This window comes from Syngnathoides biaculeatus, chromosome 9 (assembly GCF_019802595.1).
Source record: "Syngnathoides biaculeatus isolate LvHL_M chromosome 9, ASM1980259v1, whole genome shotgun sequence".
Lineage (NCBI taxonomy): Eukaryota > Metazoa > Chordata > Actinopteri > Syngnathiformes > Syngnathidae > Syngnathoides > Syngnathoides biaculeatus.
This window is the reverse complement of record NC_084648.1, coordinates 19748747-19767911: the sequence shown is the minus strand read 5'-3', so window position 1 is coordinate 19767911 and position 19165 is coordinate 19748747. Positions and strand designations below refer to the sequence as shown.

At 46.1% G+C, this 19165-nt stretch overlaps 1 protein-coding gene across 5 annotated transcripts; it reads left to right on the top strand.

Annotated features, from left to right (window-relative positions):
• The first annotated feature begins 9447 nt into the window (after window positions 1-9447).
• Window positions 9448-19144, top strand: fip1l1b (FIP1 like 1b (S. cerevisiae)). 5 transcript variants are annotated; one of them, XM_061830581.1, is made up of 17 exons: window positions 9448-9749; window positions 10096-10150; window positions 11054-11120; window positions 11217-11335; window positions 11417-11481; window positions 11595-11705; window positions 12908-13038; window positions 13755-13873; window positions 14107-14160; window positions 14921-15020; window positions 15128-15284; window positions 15379-15460; window positions 16627-16679; window positions 16747-16966; window positions 18170-18316; window positions 18427-18564; window positions 18647-19144. In XM_061830581.1, exons 1-17 carry the CDS (start codon window positions 9668-9670, stop codon window positions 18675-18677), a joined length of 1731 nt encoding a protein of 576 aa, XP_061686565.1. In that variant the 5' UTR covers window positions 9448-9667; the 3' UTR covers window positions 18678-19144. The 5 variants fall into 5 exon arrangements, with proteins under 5 accessions (XP_061686565.1, XP_061686564.1, XP_061686568.1 ...); XM_061830580.1 differs by having other exon boundaries at window positions 9449-9749; window positions 18424-18564; window positions 18647-19142; XM_061830584.1 differs by lacking the exon at window positions 14107-14160 and having other exon boundaries at window positions 9449-9749; window positions 18424-18564; window positions 18647-19143.
• The last annotated feature ends 21 nt before the right edge of the window (window positions 19145-19165 follow it).

Genomic DNA, 19165 nt, shown 5'->3' with positions numbered 1-19165 from the left:
AGATAAACTATTGAAAACAGCTCATTTCACGCGATAACATCCATTCTCCAAGCCGCTTATCCTCACAAGGGTCACGGGAGTGCTGGACCCTATCACAGCCAACTTTTGGGCGAAAGGCAGACTATATGGAAGTAAATATGTGCTACCAGGATTTGATTTGGAAATGTAAATTGATCACATTTTCAATAGTTGTATTTCAGTGTAACTTTTCATTGTTAACAATTCAACCGGCTACAATTCGCTGTCTGAAATTCACCGTCTGTGCCACCAGGCAGGGTTACTTCAGGTCAGAACTGATTAGCCAGCCAATCGCAGTTCCGCTTTCTTCGCATGTGACGTCACGTGACTAAGAAACCCTTACTGGATTGGCTGGCTGTTCGGTTCTGCCCTGAAGCAACCCTGCCTGGTGGCACAGGCGGTGAATTTTCGCGGCGAATTTGTAGCCGGTTGAATTTCAGACAGCGGATTGTAGCAACTATTGAAAATGTGATCATTTCAAATTCAAATCCCGGTGCCACTAATTTTCTTCAATAAGACCCCTGAACTGGTCGCCGGTCAGTCACGGGGCACATATAAACTGGGAATTGAACCCGCGTCAATGCTCCAACATCAGCAGAGCGTACCACTACACTATCAGTGTAGCTTTTCCCAGCTGCCAACGGGCAGGAGGCGGGGGACCCCCTGAACCGGTCGCCAGCCAATCGCAGGGCACATGGAGACAAACAGCTGCACTCACAATCACACCTACGGGCAATTTAGAGTGGCCAATTAATGGAAACCGGAGTGCCCACCCGGAAAAAAGCCACGCAGGCACGGGGAGGACATGCAAACCCGGGGCCGAGATCAAACCCGGGTCCTCAGAACTGTGAGGCCGAGGCTTTACCAGCTGCTCCACCGCGCCGCCCCGAGTCAACTGGAAATGTGACATCTTTTGTTTTCTTTGAGGTTAGAAGTTGGACCGCAGCACCACGTGATCGACGTCCAAAGCAAGAGCCGGACGAAAACTTGTCCTTACAGAGATGAGAAATTTTCCATTCCCAAAAGGAACATGAACGTAACAATCACAATTATATATTTCATTGTTGTCAGGATTTTGGATTGTCGTGCAGTGGAAGATGCCGCTCCTTTTCAGGCAGGAGGCGTAGATCCCATTCCAGGCCGCTGCCGGTCCCAAACCCGGATAAAAACGGCTGGGCTGCTTCAGGAACGGCATCCGGCGTGCGAAACCGAGCCAAAAAAAAAAAAAAAAAAAAAAAACACTTTTCGGGGGGGATCGATTTTATACAGTTTTTGTTTGAGTTTCCCTGTTGATTTATTAACGGTTGGAGCCGAGTCAGGCATTGTGTGTTTGTCTCTCCGTTTGTTTTTCTTTTCTTTTAAGTTTTTTTTTTTTTTTTTAAATCCAAAACAAAAGAAATGTTTCATATTTATTTGCCTTTTCGGTGGACAGCGACGTTTCGCTTTCTTGCCTTCAGCTCATCCCGACTCATTTATCTGGTTCCGAAAAATAATAATAAAAAAAAAAAACATATACAAGTCAGGGCGGCACGGTGGAGCAGCTGGTAAAGCGTTGGCCTCACGGTTCTGAGGACCCGGGTTTGATCCCGGGGCCGCCTGTGTGGAGTTTGCATGATCTCCCCGTGCCTGCGTGGCTTTTCTCCGGGTGGGCACTCCGGTCGGTCTCCTCCCACATCCCAAAAACATGCAACATGAATTAGACACTCTAAATTGCCCCAAGGTGTGATTGTGAGTGGCGATGTGGCCTGCGATTGGCTGGCGACCAGTTCAGGGTGTACCCCGCCTCCTGCCCGTTGACAGCCGGGATAGGCTCCAGCACTCCCCGCGCCCCTCGTGAGGATAAGCGTCTAAGAAAATGGACGGATCCGCAAGTCAAAGGAAGCTGGCCGTGCACGTATGATGTCTTGTGTTAATAACGAGCAGACACGAGAATGCGGAGCGTCTCTTAATCACAAAGCAAACATTGGTCTCCTGGGCCAAATGAGGTTTTATCGATACAAGCGCTTCATTCACTCAACCGTGTCTCTGGCTAAATACGCTCCGTGTTTGTTAGTTGCGTAAATCCATCTTTTTGCTCCTGAGAAACATGTGAGCGGACACTGCGACTTTTTTTTCTTATATACTTGCGCACATGATGAATTTCTCAAAGCGTCACCCCGTGGCTGTTTTTTGGAGCTCATGATGAAGAGTCTTGAAAACGAGACACAAAAACTCGACTATTGCTTTTGTGGTCACCATGTTGACATATTTCATGTCGGCGGCCGCAAAGCGTTCTTTAAATGACTCGAGAACAGTTTTAAGAAGGGGGTCGGCTAAAAGTTCTTCATGCGTCCGCCGCCTTCCCTTTTTCCACAATATTGAATGGACAAATTTGACGCGGGCAGGCGGCCACAAAGGGATGATGGTGGTATAAATTTACGTGATGGGGGGAGGGGGGGGGTGCAAGGGGTCAACGAGGTCAAAGTGAGCACTTTGCAGAAGCTAAGATCCCATTTTTTAACGTGAATCCATCTATCAATATCTGTCATTGCCATGGTGACCCAAAAACTGAGTAAATATAGCATCCTGTGATCGTGCTAGCGCCAATGCTAATCCAACTCTGGATTTTCTTGCGGTGCTTGTAAAAAAAATTGACACAAACTAAAGGGAATGTTTTGTAAAATCTATTTTTTAATGATGATACTTGAAGTGTGACGCCACGGTGGCGAAGGTGGAAAACGGCCTCGCAGTTCTTAGGACCCAGATTCAATCTCGACTCCGCCTGTACGGAGTTTGCATGTTCTCCCCGTGCCTGCGTGGCTTTTCTCCGGCCACTCCGGTTTCCTCCCACATCCCAAAAACACGCAACGTTAACTGGACACTTTAAATTGCCCCTCGGTGTGATTGTGAGTGCGGCTGTTTGTCTCCATGTGCCCTGGGATTGGCTGGCGACCGCTTCAGGGTGTACCCCGCCCCCTGCCCGTTGACAGCTGGGATAGGCTCCAGCAATCCCCGCGAGCCTCGTGAGGATAAGCGGCCAATAAAATGAATGGATGGATTAATTGGACACTCTAAATTGCCCAAAGGTTAGGGTTAGGGTGATTGTGAGTGCGGTTGTTTGTCTCCATGTGCCCTGCGATTGGTTGGCAACCAGTTCTGGGTGTACCCCGCCTCCTGGGATAGGCTCCAGCGCTCCCGGGACCCTCGTGAGGATAAGCGGCTAAGAAAATGGATGGATACCTGAAGTCGGGTCTATATTTAGCGAGCTACACATAGTTATCGGTGTACTAGGTAATCACTCATAAGGAAAACAGTTAACACTTAAACACATAGACTGTATGTATGTTATGAAAGATTGCTTTCATAAGCAATAAGCAGCTCGCGTGCTGACCTACTGAGGATACTTGCAATACGATTTTTTTTTTTAACAAGTAGGGAAACATGAGTAAACACGGCAAGATTCTACTCACGCGTCTTAAACCCATCCAGCCGATAATTTGGATTATGAATTGAAAAACATGAGAATAAATAACCATTTTGTGTCTTGAAATGCAGCTGAAGGCCGGTCCCAGTTCAACGGGGAGCCACCTGTCGAGTGGCGCGCTCCCAAAAACAGTGGAAAAGGTGTCAAAGTACGTCGGGCACACCTGATCTGAGCATACGTCTCCTCGCGGGGCGCGACAAAGCGCCTTCTTCTTCTTCTTGGGGTCCGTTTCGCGCGAGTTCGCATGTCGCTCCGCCGCTTTGTTTGCCCGCGCCTATTTCATTATTCATAAGCGAGGTGGACGTCTGCAGCAGATCTGGGCTGACTCACTCTGACTTAGTACGCGTGTGTATGTGTGTGAGTCACTCGGTGCTTTTAGACAGATGAGGACGACGTGGAGGACAGCCGAGGTTTTAGACTAGAAAAATAGCCACTTCGATTAGATTACATCATGGCAAACATTCCTGTCCAGATGCCCCCCCCCCCCCCCCGCCATACCCCAACCCCTCCCTCGCTGTCTTTCACCTTCCTCTCTCCTCTAGTCTCTCTTTTCTCCCGCCTTGACCATTCTCTCGACACAGCCGCGCTAACTCAATCACCTCCAAATGGAGTTCACACCCTCGGGCGGCCACGTGGAATCTTCCCGAGAACCACACGCATTTAAAAAAAAATAATAATAATAATATTAATAATAGTCAAAAGACTATTGCATATTCTCCCCATCCCTGCGTGGGTTTTCTCCGGGTTTCCTCCCACAACATCAATTGGCCACTCTAAATTGCCCGTAGGTGTGAATGTGAGTGCGGCTGTTTGTCTCCATGTGCCCTGCGATTGGCTGGCGACCGGTTCAGGGTGCGCCCCGCCTCCCGCTCGTTGACAGCTGGGATAGGCTCCGGCACTCAGCGCGACCCTCGTGAGGATAAGCGGCAAAGAAAATGGATGGATGGATGAACACAAGTCATACCTCTTGGTTTTGTGTTTCACGGACCGGCCAAGCTTTTATTATGATGTCATCCAATACTCTCCTATCTGAACTTGATCTCTGGTTCATCTACTGTACGTCTGCTAAGATATAGGGTTACTTTTTAAAAATGTATTTATTTATTCCCATTCTGGACTCTCCCGAGTCACTTTATGGTGGAGTTGTAGTGATTTCCGCCCCTTTAATGATAGATTGGACAAAGAGGAGCTCCAGGTCAGAAAAAGTGTAATGCATATTGTTTGGTACCGGTCCATAGAACAGTCTCAAAATTCAGATTTTCTGGATAGTGTTCTCCCTACAGTCCATCCATTTTTTGAGCTGCCTATCCTCAAGAGGGGTCACGATCCCACCTGTCATTGGGCAGGAGGCGGGGTACACCCTGAACTGGTCGCCAGCCAATCGCAGGGCACACGGAGGCAGACAACAGTCGCACTCGCAATCTCACCTAGGGGCAATTTAGAGTCCTAACAGGACAAGCCGAAAGGAAAAGAAGAAGAAGAATGAATGTATGTTTTTGGGAAGTGGGAGGAAACTGGAGTGCCGGGAGAACACCACACTCCACACAAGCGGGACTGGGATTTGAACCCGGGGCCTCAGAACTGTGAGGCCAACGCTCTGCTGCTTCCCCACCGTCTCGCCCGTCTACAGTCGCACATGAGTTTTATGATGTCGTCAGTTTGACCTGGAACAGACCGTTCCAATTTACAACTCAACATCTATCTATCTATCTATCTATCTATCTATCTATCTATCTATCTATCTATCTATCTATCTATCTATCTATCTATCTATCTATCTATCTATCTATCTATCTATCTATCTATCTATCTATCTATCTATCTATCTATCTATCTATCTATCTATCTATCTATCTATCTATCTATCTATCTATCTATCTATCTATCTATCTCGTTCATTCTCTTCCCCCTCTCCTCTCTCTCTCTCTATCTATCTATCTAATCTAATCTAATATAATCTCATGTAATCTCATGTAATCTCATGTAACGCAATGTAATTTACGTTAAAAGTGGTTCTGCCCGGCATCTGGGAACAGATGAGAAGTTCCAGTGTATTCGCCGCCGACTCTCTTAATTGTACATTTCCATTCTGGGCATTGTAATTGTTCTAACGACATTTCCAGCAGGAAACGGGCAGGCCCTAATAAACTCCACGCCAGATGGATCTTGTGGCGCGAAACAAAAGAAGAAACCGCCGCGTTAAGACGGCGGCGTCAGGACGACCATATGCGTAATCCGGGGAGATGGTGGGGATTGACAACGTGCCGGGCGGGCCCCGGGCACATCTGAGTAAGCTATTATAAGCGTGTATAATTATGCTGATTGTCCCGTGATCGTCCGCTGTCTAGATAAACACGATTAGGATCGACTTGGCTGTTAACCGCCATAATCCACCGTAAAGAGGGGAGGATGCTGGCGGGCGGGGTGAGGTGTGGTGTACAGCGACGAGGCAGGAAGGAATGTGAAGTGTGGGAACCAGTTGCTGTCTTCAGAACCACGGCTCGGGTTCTGTTACCAAGCTGCTCCAATCTTATTGTGCCTAAAAGGTAGATTTGAAAATCAGATTCCACTTGCTTACCAAAAACAGGTGACTTGGTTTCATACTGAAACATCCATCCATCCATCCATTTTCTTTGCCGCTTATCCTCACAAGTGGCGGGGTGTGCTGGAGGCTACCCCAGCTGTCAACGGGCAGGAAGCGGGATAGACCCTGAACTGGTCGCCAGCCAATGGCAGGGCACATGGGAACAAACGGCAATCGCGCTCACAATCACACCGAGGGGCAATATAGAGTGTACGATTAATGTTGCATATTTTTGGATTGAACCCGGGACCTCAGAACTGTGAGGCCAACGCTTTTACCAACTGATCCACCGTGCCGCCCTGAAACATTCAACGTCGCATTACATTCACACGATTGTGCGAATCATAATCTGCAAACGTGACTGGATGCCATTTTTGAACGATAACTATTTTTTTTCCGAACAGCAGCTCTTTGATTAGATTGTGTAGGTGTGCCTAATCTGGTGTCCGGTGAGTATAATATCATATTCTCACATGTGCAATTTCCACTTGAGTGTAATGTTTCAGTGAGACTCATTAGATTGCGTCGAGTCCTAATCTCGTTTTCTGTGTACTGTACTGTATTCCTCCCTTCTAAATGATCGCACATCTGCCATAATAAACGTTGCATTCGCTTCAATTTTTGGGGGTTATTCTTCAATGCCATGAAACAATATATTTACATGATAGTCAGGAAGGGAGGGGGGGGTGACACACAAAAGCATAAACAAAAAAGAAAGGTCAAATGAGGAAAGAAAAGACTGATGGATGAGAGTGAGGAGACAAAGAGAATAATAATAAATGTAATTTGAGCAGTGATCAGTTTAGCTGGGCGGCCTTCCTCGCCCCTCCCTCGTTTTTTTTTTTTTTTTTTGTGTGTATGCGCATGGGCTCAACTGCCGTAGATTCGCACTGAATTGCACATTTAAGTGAATTCCACCGCGGCGCACGACAACCGCCGTGTGCTAATGTTGCCTTTATGTTTGTCATGGCATTAAAACGTGTGGGAATGGGAAGCGCGTGCAGGACCGTCGCCGCAGCCAAGATGCGCTAATTGCTAAAGTGGTGGCGAAAAGAAAAGGAGGGAACGAGACAATCCACACATTTCCAGCGTCAATTAGTGCCTTGCTAAAGTGGCCCCCTCTTAACTGGTCACAAGCCGTAAATGCATTACACGCAACATGTCTCGCATTACCGGGGCGACTTCTGGCGAACGGCGCGACCACAGCGGCCGACGCGCGAGACCGCTTTATTGTCGACGAGGCCCGACGACGCTCACGGAACGCCGATGATGTTAACAAAGTCAAAGGTTGAAAAACATCTTTAAAAAAAAAAAAAAAAAAAAAAAGTGGAATCGGCAATTTGTTATTCAGCGGATCGGTGAGATAGTTATAGTCTGAAGGGTGTGTTCATTTTTTTTTTTATTAATTTTGAAGGGCAAAATACAGCTAAGACAGACATTGTGTGCGTTCTTGCTCAAGTTATATTGTATACACAAACGAGCAAATATAACAGCAGCCTAAGTATTCGGATGGTCAATTTTGACTCCGTATTAGCTCACCGTGAAATCTTAAAATCATGCGGAGCGTCCCAAATGTCCGGACACAAGTTAACTCGAACCCACGATGCAAAGTGGCTAGCGAAAGTAGCATCAATGTTGCGGGTTATCACCCCTTAAAGTGTTTCTAAAGTCTTCATTTCAAACTTCATCTTATTTAGATGAAAATATATGTTCAACTGTACCATCAAATCCATAACATTTTCAATGTTTTTACCCAAAAATATCAGCGTTTATGAATTCAAGTCTGTGAACTTTGACCTACTTTCCCCGTGTCTGCGTTTGGGGGGGCGGAGCCTCGTACGTCACTACAGGTCGACCTGGTATGGTGCGACTGGTTATGGTTATGGCATCAGTTTACCACGTGAAATTATATTTCTGATGAAGCTACCTATCGCCAGCTATTGCTCTCATATTGACGTGGCGACATTTTAAACTGATTTCGTTCATTAAATTCCTTATTTATGAAAATAAATAAAAGATAACCTTTAACGCCTTTATGAAGCTCGTATTCTTCACCGTCTTGGTGGGACCCTTCAGAAACGTGTTCATCGCTCGAATTATTGGAAAATTCATCGTCGTTCTTGCAATATATTCCAATACTGTTGACACCGGCGATGGCGTCACGTTCCTACTCAGCTGTTTCCGCTTCGTTTTCTTCTTTTTCCGGCAAATACAGCAATGTGTGATCATTTTTTTGCTGATGATCGAACAATAAAAATGTTTCTTTCATAACGGCATTCAGATTCAAATTCTGCATTAAAAAAAAAAAATGTATTATGTTAACAAAAAAGGTGCACTGAGGACATTCATACACTTTCAATCAGGGCTCAGGGCTACTTCGCGATCACCGATCGTACGAAGGGCGACGTGACCCGTTTGCGGCAAATTTCAGACTCGGTTCATTACACGTACATCAAATATTTTTGTTTCAATTTATTGTAGTAAATGACATTACCGGTATTTTAAAATATTAATTCACGTAAGCAAGTCAGAGTCAGAATTTAAAGCACAAATAATCGGAACAATTTTCGGCCGATTGTATTTTAGAACATACCTCGCGGGCGCCTCATATGGTCCTTGCGGGCTACCATTCGCGTTGGTTACCCGTGCTTTAGATAATGGATTTTTAAACCTAAATGGTGCAGCAACACAAGTAAACAGACAATAAAAAATATTCATAGGCATGTATTCTTTATCTTCTGCCAAAACTACTATTATTGTGCAGTTGTGACCATCTACTTCCTTGTTATGAATAAAAATTGAAAGCTAAATACAGCGCACTGTAGCAGGCCGGCTAAGTGACGGCCCCCCCTTTGGCGGCCATGTTGGGGACCCTGACGTTTTCATCGAAGGCAACGCATGGACACTTAAATGAAGTCACAAATTGCTTATACTTCAACCAATTTTCATTTTTTTTTTTGTGCAGGAGCCTATCCCAGCTATCTTCGAGCACCCTGAACTTGTCCCCAGTCAATTGCAGGGCAAATATAGACAGACAACACCTACGGACAATTTAGTCTTCAATCAACCTACCGTTCATGTTTTTTTTTAAATTGGAATTCCCAGAGAAAAATCCACGCAGGCACAGAGAGACCACCCAAACTACACACAGGCAGGGCTGGGATTTCAACCGGAGAGCTCAGAATTGTGAGGTCATCTACTGTGCCGCCTCATTCTATACTCAAATACTTAACAAAACTATTTGGACTCGTAAAGGGCCAATTTACAAGTTTATTGGGAGATACTGGTGGTCCTTACTGTATTTATATAAAAATGAATTTGATGTTAACGCGTAGTAGCCGCTAGGGGCGCTGTCTTTTTTTTTTTTACACGCACTCATCCAGCAAGTCGTCGTTTGAGCCTTTGCAAGCGAGAGCGCCTTCGACCGCTTCCGGTTTCCTCAACGTTGGAAATGAATCGATGAAAACTTAATTTTCACACTCACACGCACGCTTGCGTCCTTACTAAAAGATAAAATAAATAAATCTTATGCGTGCAGTTCCACACCGAAGAATCGTTCACCGTCCGTCGCCGTAGTGAAGCTGCTTTAAAGGTTTGCAAGCATGTCAGCCGGCGACGAAGCGGACAAAACGGCCACCACCGATGCTAGCGCTGGTGACGAGGAGGAGGAATGGCTGTACGGAGGTAGAAAAAAAATGACTTTATATCTGTTTTGTCCTATAACGTAAGGCCTCGCGTCGAGCGGGGGCGTTCATTTAAGTGACAATAAAAAAATTAATACCATCCAGTAAAGCTAGCTGTGCCCTGATTTTTGGCAATGAGGCCGGACGCGACTTAGCTTAGCTTGGCTTGGCTAACCAGACTTTGCTTGACCCTTCGAATTTAGCCGCGTGACGCCTTTTACGAGCTTTTACCACCCTTTCTGCAACTCTTCACTTGTGCATGTATGCTTCCAACGTTGAACCTTAGCTGTGACGTTTAGGAGGCCAGAGTTGGTTCGAGGTTGACGCACCTGCTAACTTGTTTTCAGATGAAACGGAGAGCAAAGAAGAGGAAGAAGCAGTCAAACCGACTGGTGCTGACAGGTAACGGGACCAATGGGAGCTTCGTTGGTTCACTAATTTACAAATTTAAGCATTCCACTCACTATCCATCTATCCAAATTGTTACACTGCTGATCCTGTTCACATTGCACAAATTTTCTTTCTCATCGAAGAATGACTGGCCCCAACTGCACCATTAATACATCAAATTTAGCCATTGAGGACAAATATTTCCCCACTCCTACACGACTACTTGGGTTCATTTACCGGTGAAATGTTTCTTAACAAAAATACACCCAGGCCTGTGGACAGGAGTCATCAGTTTATGCCAATTATCACGTCTCCCTGGCGGTGGTATAAACATTTTTTTCTTTCATTTTATTGCTGCATTTCATTGACCCATTTCAGAGCCTGAGGCAGAACGTCAGGATGTACATTTGTTCACTATTATTTATTATGCTAAGTGTCCTCATCCAATTAAAAAAAACATTTCGAAAAAGTACAAATCTAAGTATCTGTGTAACCCTTGAGTACTGTGTAGTTTCAAGTGTTTTTATCTGCTCCCTCTTTTTTTTTTTTTTTTTTTTATTAACAATTTAAGGTCAGCTGTCACCTCCTGACGGGTTAACGTGGGTATAACATGCAATTTGTGGATGGCCGTCTCACAAAGAGCAGCACCCAGCGATGGCGGCGTGTGGCCATTTTGCCGCGGCTCAAAACTGTTGGCTCGGCGTTATGGGGAAGATCTGGAAAGAAAGAGACTTCAAAATCACAATAACTTATTTGTTAATATATAATATGTTGTGGTGAATCGGCTGTTATGATGAAAACCCTGGCAGATGTTGGGACCGTCATAAACCAAGGACCTCAAGCGTTAATAACGGCGTAGGCTACGCAGTGTCTCTCCTGTCTCTCAAATATGAATTTGTTTCATTTCATCCTCAGTGCTCCCGCTGAGGCCCCGACTGAGGAAGGTGGTGAACACGCCACAGGAAACGGCGTGGCGTCCGAGGTAGCCCACTCGCATGCCGATTGGCGGCGGTGATGGTTGGACATCCAGATGTTATTGTCGTCCATAAAAATGGAAAAAAAAAACCACCCTTCTCAGTCACAGGCCACCGAGGACGCTATGGGCGACGATGCAGAAAGCGACAGTGACAGCGATGACGACGACGACGACGTCCGCGTCACCATTGGAGACATTAAAACCGGCGCCCCGCAATACACGTATGCTTTTGAAATGTTTACAAATGATTGTCATGCAAATATACTGCCTAAAGACTTTTGACCTTTTTCCCCCAATTCTAGACCGTACGGTGCGCCACCCGTCAATCTCAACATTAAAACACCTGGCTCCAGACCTTACGGACAAGGTAGCCCTTTTTTCTAAAGCGTGTCTTATCTTTTTCCAGCTCTGACGACCTCAAGATTGTTCGCGCCGGGCCATACGTAACCCACGTGACTTTGTTGTTTGTCCATTTTGTAGTTCCCACGAAGGTGAAAGGGGTCGATCTCGATGCTCCTGGTAACATAAATGGCGTCCCTGTGCTGGAAGTGGATATGGAGTCATTTGAGGAGAAGCCCTGGAGGAAACCGGGTACGTTTGCGTGCACTTGTCCGTCGTCCTAGTCCGGGTCGAACGGACCTTTCCGATAGCAATCTTAAGTTCCGCCCCCTTAGCCATGTCCCACAAGTTACCAAAATGGCGACTGAACAGAACATGTTTGAGGTCGATTCTCTGTCGGGTAGAATATTAGGTTATGTTTTAGGCCAAATGGGTCAGACTTGTCCAAGAGAGTTCTACAGAGAGGTCTCCACTATTTCACGCAAGGATATGTACACGGAATTAAGATTTTGGACAGAGCAGGACGCAATGTCAGAGTTACAGCGAAACGTTGGCGATCGATGTAAAAAAAAAAAAAAAAAAGTTTGACGCCTCACAAACTTCATGTTGAAATCCAACAGGATAAAATAGTGCGCATGTAAAGCAGGGTGAGTACTTTTGACATGGAAAGATCACGAGTAATATTATTGTAGTCTTTATAAGCGAGTGGGTGTATTCATTTGACTTGGCTCGTAATCGAAGCCAGTGCTCTGTATTAAAAGTCCGATGTGATACAAATAGATAGACACTTCTCTTGCATGACATGGCGGATTTACGGCTCACTGACCCGACTCTTCGGCATAAAACATTTACGCACTTCATTCAGCAGGTCAGTGATACACTTACAAAGTGAAAGTTGTTCTCCTGCAATGTATAAAGAACTGATAATAATGAAATCAAACTCAGAGAAGTTACTTCTCCCTCACTTACCTTTGAACACGCAGCCTTGTGTTTGTTGATGTTGTCCACATTTAGTTGTACGCGCGGTCTTCCGAGAGCCTTAATCCATCGTAGACACTTCGTCAACCGTGTTTTAGGCTTTGGAAAATGAATCAACCGAGCAGGATATCTTTCATCAGAATTGCAAATTTCCTAAGCGCATCTGAGGACCAATTTCTTTGTAACAGTAACTTTTCCAAGCGCACGCTACTGGCAACCAGCATTGCTTGTGGCACAACATGGCGGCAGGGGGGTGTCAAGCCAGGGGTTAAGACAATGCGGCCATCTGATTGACAGATCGGAAAGATCCATTATCAGGTTTTCATACTGGAGTCCAGCAACCAATGTCTGCTAATGATAATTGTAAAGTGGCTAAGTCTGATATCTCATCCAAACATGATTCCAATTTGTCTTACGTTGGAAGGAGTATTGAAAACTAATTGGAGGATGATGTGCTCTCGTGTGTGCACGCGCAGGGGCGGATTTGTCCGACTACTTCAACTACGGCTTTAACGAAGACACATGGAAGGCTTACTGTGAAAAACAGAAGCGACTGCGCATGGGCCTGGAAGTGTCCGCCGTAGGCTCGGCGACGAGTAAAATCACCGTAAGTCAGCACCGCTCTCCTTTTGTCCAAGGTTACATTTCATCCCATTCTCAAATTAGACTTTGGTGGCACTGCAGTCACTCGCATTTGACATTTACTTTTGTTGGTGTGCCGTGGGATATTTCAACATTAAAATATGTGCCTTGGCTATATAAAGGTTGGAAATCACTGATTTAGGAAGATATCGATCATCTGCTGCTAGCTTTCATCAATGGATTGACAATAAATGCCACCGTAAATTACGCTAGATCATAACAAAACCTCATGATGAAGTAAACGATTTGATTATATGAATATTTAGTTTTGAAATTGAATGTGTATTGACCGCTTTAAAAATGTCTGTGCAGTGTCAATAATTTGATTATGGTATTAGGTTAGAACTACATACTCGTGAGTAACAACTCAGTAAGTTACTTTAAGGTCTTGAGATTCCATCCCTAATCACACCCGCAATTTCATATCTGCGGGCATGACTGACGACACCTGTGCATTTTTCAAATGTGGGTGACTGTGATACTGTAATATATACTCGCCATGTCGCGCTCCCTCTACATCTGTTTTTTCCTCTCTCATGCAAGGGTGGTCTGAACTGTAACCCCAGCGATGGAGGGGGGGTGGGGGGGGGTAACTGTATGTCACATTCTTTTAATGTGTCCTTTTGATTCATTCCAATGCGTTTTCTGTTTGGCTCGCCTAAAAAAAAAATTCCTTCCAAGGTCCAACAGGGGCGGACAGGCAACGACAAAGAGATCCCCAGCCTGGCAGTTCACACTTCCAAATCCGACTTCACCTCCCCGGTCAGCCTGTACAAGTCTTCCAGCAGTCAGGTCGCCAGGTAACCCGGATACTTTGAATTCTTCTTCAGACTTTTCCGTCTCCGTGACAACAGAGAGGTAGAAGCCCTATTTTAGTTTTCCGATTGGAGGAAAGGAGACATAAAGGGTGGAGATCAGAAGCGTAAAACGCGAAAGCGATGTGTTCACAGTGGAAATAATGCATCTGAAACGAGACATCTTCCTGTATGTGTGTGTTGGCGTCTGTTACTCTCATTTCCTTTACCCCTGGTAGGATCTCCACCCCTCAGTGGACTGGCCTGCCAATCCCGGATATGTCCTATTATACGTAAGTGGGCACGGCCTTGTCCCAATTGGGAAATCGTGGAAAAAAAAAAAAAAAAAAGAAAGGGAACCGACCGGTGGGTTTTTCGTGACCACCCCAAAAAAAAAAAAAAAAAAGTGTTTGTTTGATAGTTGTCACAAAACCTCATTTGGAAGCCAAAAGTCCCAGAGATGAATGAAAAATAACTTGTGAGCGAGGATCCCGCTGTGGCCTCATGCAGTCTTGACTTGTTGCTCAGTTGTTGCAATGGCGCAAGGTGAGAGTCGCAAAGTAGAAAATGAGGATAATCCCCCCCCCCCCCCCTTCCCATTCAAGAGCATCACGGTTCAAATCCCAGCTCTTGCCTTCCTGTGACGAGTTTCCACTTCCTACCATGCTTGTATTTTTTTTTTCCTCTTAAGTACCCTGGCTTCTTCCCACATTCCCATAATGTGTATGTTAGCTTAGTAATTCTCTAAATATGAATGTGAGTGCATTTTTTCCCCTCTATCTGTGCCCTCCAATTGGTTGGCAACAAGTCTCAGGCGTGCCCCCCGCCTCTTGCACAAAGTCAGCAGAAAAAGGCTCCAGCTCAATTGTAACGCTAACGGGACGCGCTTTGCAGAAAATGCATGAATTGATGTTTTGAGAATGACCAATGAGTCATGATCTTTGCACATTGATGTGTTTGATAACGTCTTTTTAAGAAAATTGTAGGCGGGGGGGGGGGGGGCATCACGCTGTGAGTTCGATGAGTGATGGCGTGTTTTTGTCCTCTTTGCAGGAAGACGAGCGGTACCATCGATGTGATCGGCGGAGGGACCGCCACCATCAGCAGGGTGGAAGGGCGACGCCGGCACAACCTCGAGGGCAATAACATCCAGGTTTTCGTGATGCATCCCGTCACACAAACGTCAACGTGTACCGTTCTTACACTTCAAAGTCATCCGTTTTTTTTTTTTTTTTTTTGGGGGTGGGGGGGGTCGTACAGGTCATCTCTGAACGTTCCACATCAGACGGCGATTCCGCCCCCGCGAAGATGCCCGCCTTCTTTCCCCCTGGACCGCTGCCTCCGAACGTGCCCCCGCCCCCTTTCCTCCCGCCTCCGCCCAACGTCAGCTCGGCTCCCCCGCTCATCCCGCCGCCCCGTGAGTTTGAAGCTATTTTTCACCAGCAGTCATCTTCACGCCGATGCGTGTGGCGCGTGAAGCCCCAATGACCTTTTGTTTTCGTCACTCTCAGGGTTGCCCATCACCGTCCCCCCGCCTGGGTTTCCTCCTCTGCCTAGCGGTCCCCCGCCTTCAATCATTCCCACGATGGACAGGTAACACATGACATCATCTGCTTAACTGTCAAACCATAAATACCAGGTATAAAATCTGATTTCGTTAGTTCTTCATGAAAGCAGATTTTCATTAAAACAGCTACATTTGCAACTTTTTTTTTTTTTTTTTTTTTTAATGGGAAACAATCCACATTTTTCCCTATTTTCCCGAAATGTGAGAGACAAAACCAGGAACTGGAACATAGTCAATTTGTGTAAAGCAAAAAATAAATAGTCAGTTGAATTTATTAGAAAAATCATTATTTGCAGCTGTCATATGAACGACGGAGCGGCTTCAGAAGTACACTTTAAACTTGTAGCCTTTTGTTCACATTAATGAGGACCCAAGAAGTCGCTCTCAGTTTTTCAAAAGCATTGAGTGAAACCCTCTTGTCAGATATTGCCTCAATGTTCTTTGATTTTGTTTAATCATTAAAAATACATAACAAGAGTCAGTTAATTTAAAAGATGATTTTGCAAAGAACTTCACTGTAGAATTTGTAGTTGAAAGTTAAAAAATATCATTTGAGTTTGAGCGATTCGCCTTTCTGGTTTCTCGATTCCAGTTCCAAACGATTCTCGGGTCTGATTCTTTTTCGAGGACTGCGTTTGAAATGATTTTATGCAAACGGTGTCCAAGTTATGGTCATTCACTTTCTTACCAGCATTGTTTGAAATGAGCAAACAGTTTCACGCTGGTGCCCGCATCAAATTTACCAGTGCTTTCTTTCGACGCTGGGTGGGAAGGAAGAAGTTTGTTCTTTCTGCCTTCTTTGTTTTCATCCATCCATCCATCCATCCATTATCTGAGGCGCTTTTTTTTTTTTTTGTCTCGTTTGATTGACCACCTGAACTGACCGCGAGGTCACTACTTTAGGCTGGCGCGTATGGAAGTAAATTAGCGAATTTGAAATGCGACAGAAAACGGGATTTGAATTTGAAATGTAAAGTGATGGCATTGCTACAATTCGCTGTCTAAAATTCCACCGTCTGTGCCACCACGCAGGGTTACTTCAGGTCAGAACCGAACCGCCAGCCAATCGCAGTTACGCTTTTTTAGTCACGTGAGGTCACGTACTAAGATTGGCTGCCTGTTTGGTTGTTGTTTTGTGTTTTGCGCTAGCACAAAATGACGCCGTGTTCCATCTCTTGCACATTTTCTCCAGCCACGGTGGAGGTTACGACGGACGCTCTATCCCCCCGTACCCCTTCCCTCAAGGTAGACGACTTGAAATCTCATTTTCTGCATCATTCGTAGTCGACCTTTAAACCAGCTCGGTCCGCAGGGGCCTACCCTCCCCCCATGTCCGGAGGCGTGCCTGCATCCTGGCCCCCGATGATGGACAACGCCAAACCGTGGGACTACTATTCCCGTCGGGACGACAAGCGAGACAAGGAGCGAGAGCGTCCCCGAGAGAGGACGCACGAGCGTGAGCGCGAGAGGGAGCGAGATCGGGAGCGGGAGCGAGAGCGAGATCACAGCCCCTCGGTCATCGGATACACCAGGTGAGAGCGACGTACGCTTTAATTGGCGTGCACTCATTTTTGCAACACATTAGCGCCCAGCGAAAATGATCCAATGGCTGATTTTCAAGTTTCTGACCAAAGACGTTTGTCACGGAAACAAAACACGCTGCTGAAGGTCTTTGTTTAGAAATAGGGGTCCCCCTCTAAAGTCATCTTGAAAAGGGTTCAAAGCCTGAAGTCAACCATAGCTGATGTGACCCACGCTCAAAACAAGTCTGACAACCTCTCCCATTCCTTTATTTTGCATTTTCATTACATTTTATTTCTTTTTTTTTAATACTGATTGCACTTGATAGTAAATATTGAGGGCTCCTCCCCATGTACCGTAATTTCCGGTGTGACGGTCTGAGCGCTGCCGGTGCTGCAAAGTCTCTTTGTGAGTAATGCGCATGCGTTTTATTTTGTAAATTTCCAGCCAGTCTGAAACATCCCCATCCATGCGTCAACATTTGCCATTTGACAACCTGTCAGCGAGTGTTCATGTCCGCCATGGACGTCTCGGAAAGAAGAACACAGTGAACGTACATATATGTGTATAGCTTTTTTTTTTTTTTTTTTTTTTTTAATCAACTTTTGTTTTAAGGTTAGGTTATAACGTATGTTAGCTCCCTTTATGTAGAAGAAGGGGAACTATGAGACCGGGAGATTTTTTCCAGTAAGTGTCTGCCCCTGTCAGTAACGCTTGCGCATTCATCACAAGGAGACTTTTCAGCACGGGGGACCGCTCAGACCGTCACACCGGCCTATACGCCGTGACTTTTTTTCCACACGCTTTCAACCCTGCGGTTTATGCGGTGATGCGGCTAATTTGTGAAATTTTTTTCCTAACGGCCACAAGGGGGCACTAGGGTGGAAAAGGCCGGTGGAATATATGTGGCGAGGAAGTGACTTTTACCGGCCCGGCCCCGTTAGCGCTACGCTAGCGTGTTGCTGCCGCGTCTCAGTGATTTTTACCAGTATGTTTTTTTTGTTGTTTTTTTTTTTACTGGTCCTGTTAGCGCAGCGCTAGCATTAGCATTCAACTCTGTTTACCGTCTTTCTTTGTAAATTTCTCAGCCGCGAGTGCCCATGTATGTACCAAATGGTATTTCCTTTCCAAATGTACCGGGCCAGACTTATAACCAGGTGCGCTCCGGTGGCCGGGAATTACGCGAATAAATATTTGCCTTTGTCTCGGGACAGCGAGGAGGAGCGTTATCGCTATCGCGAGTACCAGGAACGCGGTTATGCGGACCGCCATCGCGAGCGAGCGAGCCGCGAGAAGGAGGACCGACACCGGGAGAGGCGGCATCGGGAGAAAGACGAGGGGCGCCACAAGTCGTCTCGCAGGTACGTCGAAGCTCACCCCCCCCCCCCCCCCCCCCACGACGGCGCTGCTCGCTTTGCACTTATTTTGCTGCTTTCCACCTTGTCCCTTTTCTTTCTCTCTTCATTAGCAGCAGCAGCAGGAGGCGGCACGACAGCGAGGAGGCCGACAGCCACCGAAGGCACAAGCACAAGAAAAACAAGCGGAACAAGGAGGGCAAAGAGGCCAGCGAGGACATCGGCGCAGACCAAGAGAACCAGGAGGCCATGGAGTGAGCGCCACCTCCTCTCTCTCTCTCTCTCTCACCCCTTCCTTCGTTCCGTCTGTCCGTCCGTTTGTCCAACCCGCTAAAGACGAGAGAGAGAAAAATGGAAGCCACGGTGACGGACGCGCCCTGTCACTTTTCTCGACGTCAATCTCCGCTCGCCGCTCGGCGCTGTTTTCGTGCCTCGCCGTCGCTTCTTTGGTTGCGGCGGAGGAGGCGGGGAAGGAGCAGCCATTTTGTATCTCTCCGCCGCCGGATGACCTCATTGCCCCTCGTCCTCCCGACGCGGTCCTTCTTTCCTTTCTCCTTTGTCCGTCACAGTGATTCATGTTGTGTTCGGGGACAGCCATTATTTCCAGAGTTTGTCAACTTCGATTAAAAACACGTTTTGATAACTTGTCTTCTTGGATTAATTGTAAATTGTCTTAGCACTTACAAGTCTCAGGGTAGAAAGCTTAAAATCTCACTTTTTTGTACATGAATAGAATTTTCCAAGTAAGTAGTTTCAGCGTTGCAAAATTCTTTTAATCCATATAAATGCTAAAAATTGATGTTTCACTGAATGAAGAAGTGTAAGTGAAAAGTGTAAACAGGTTATAAATGTAAT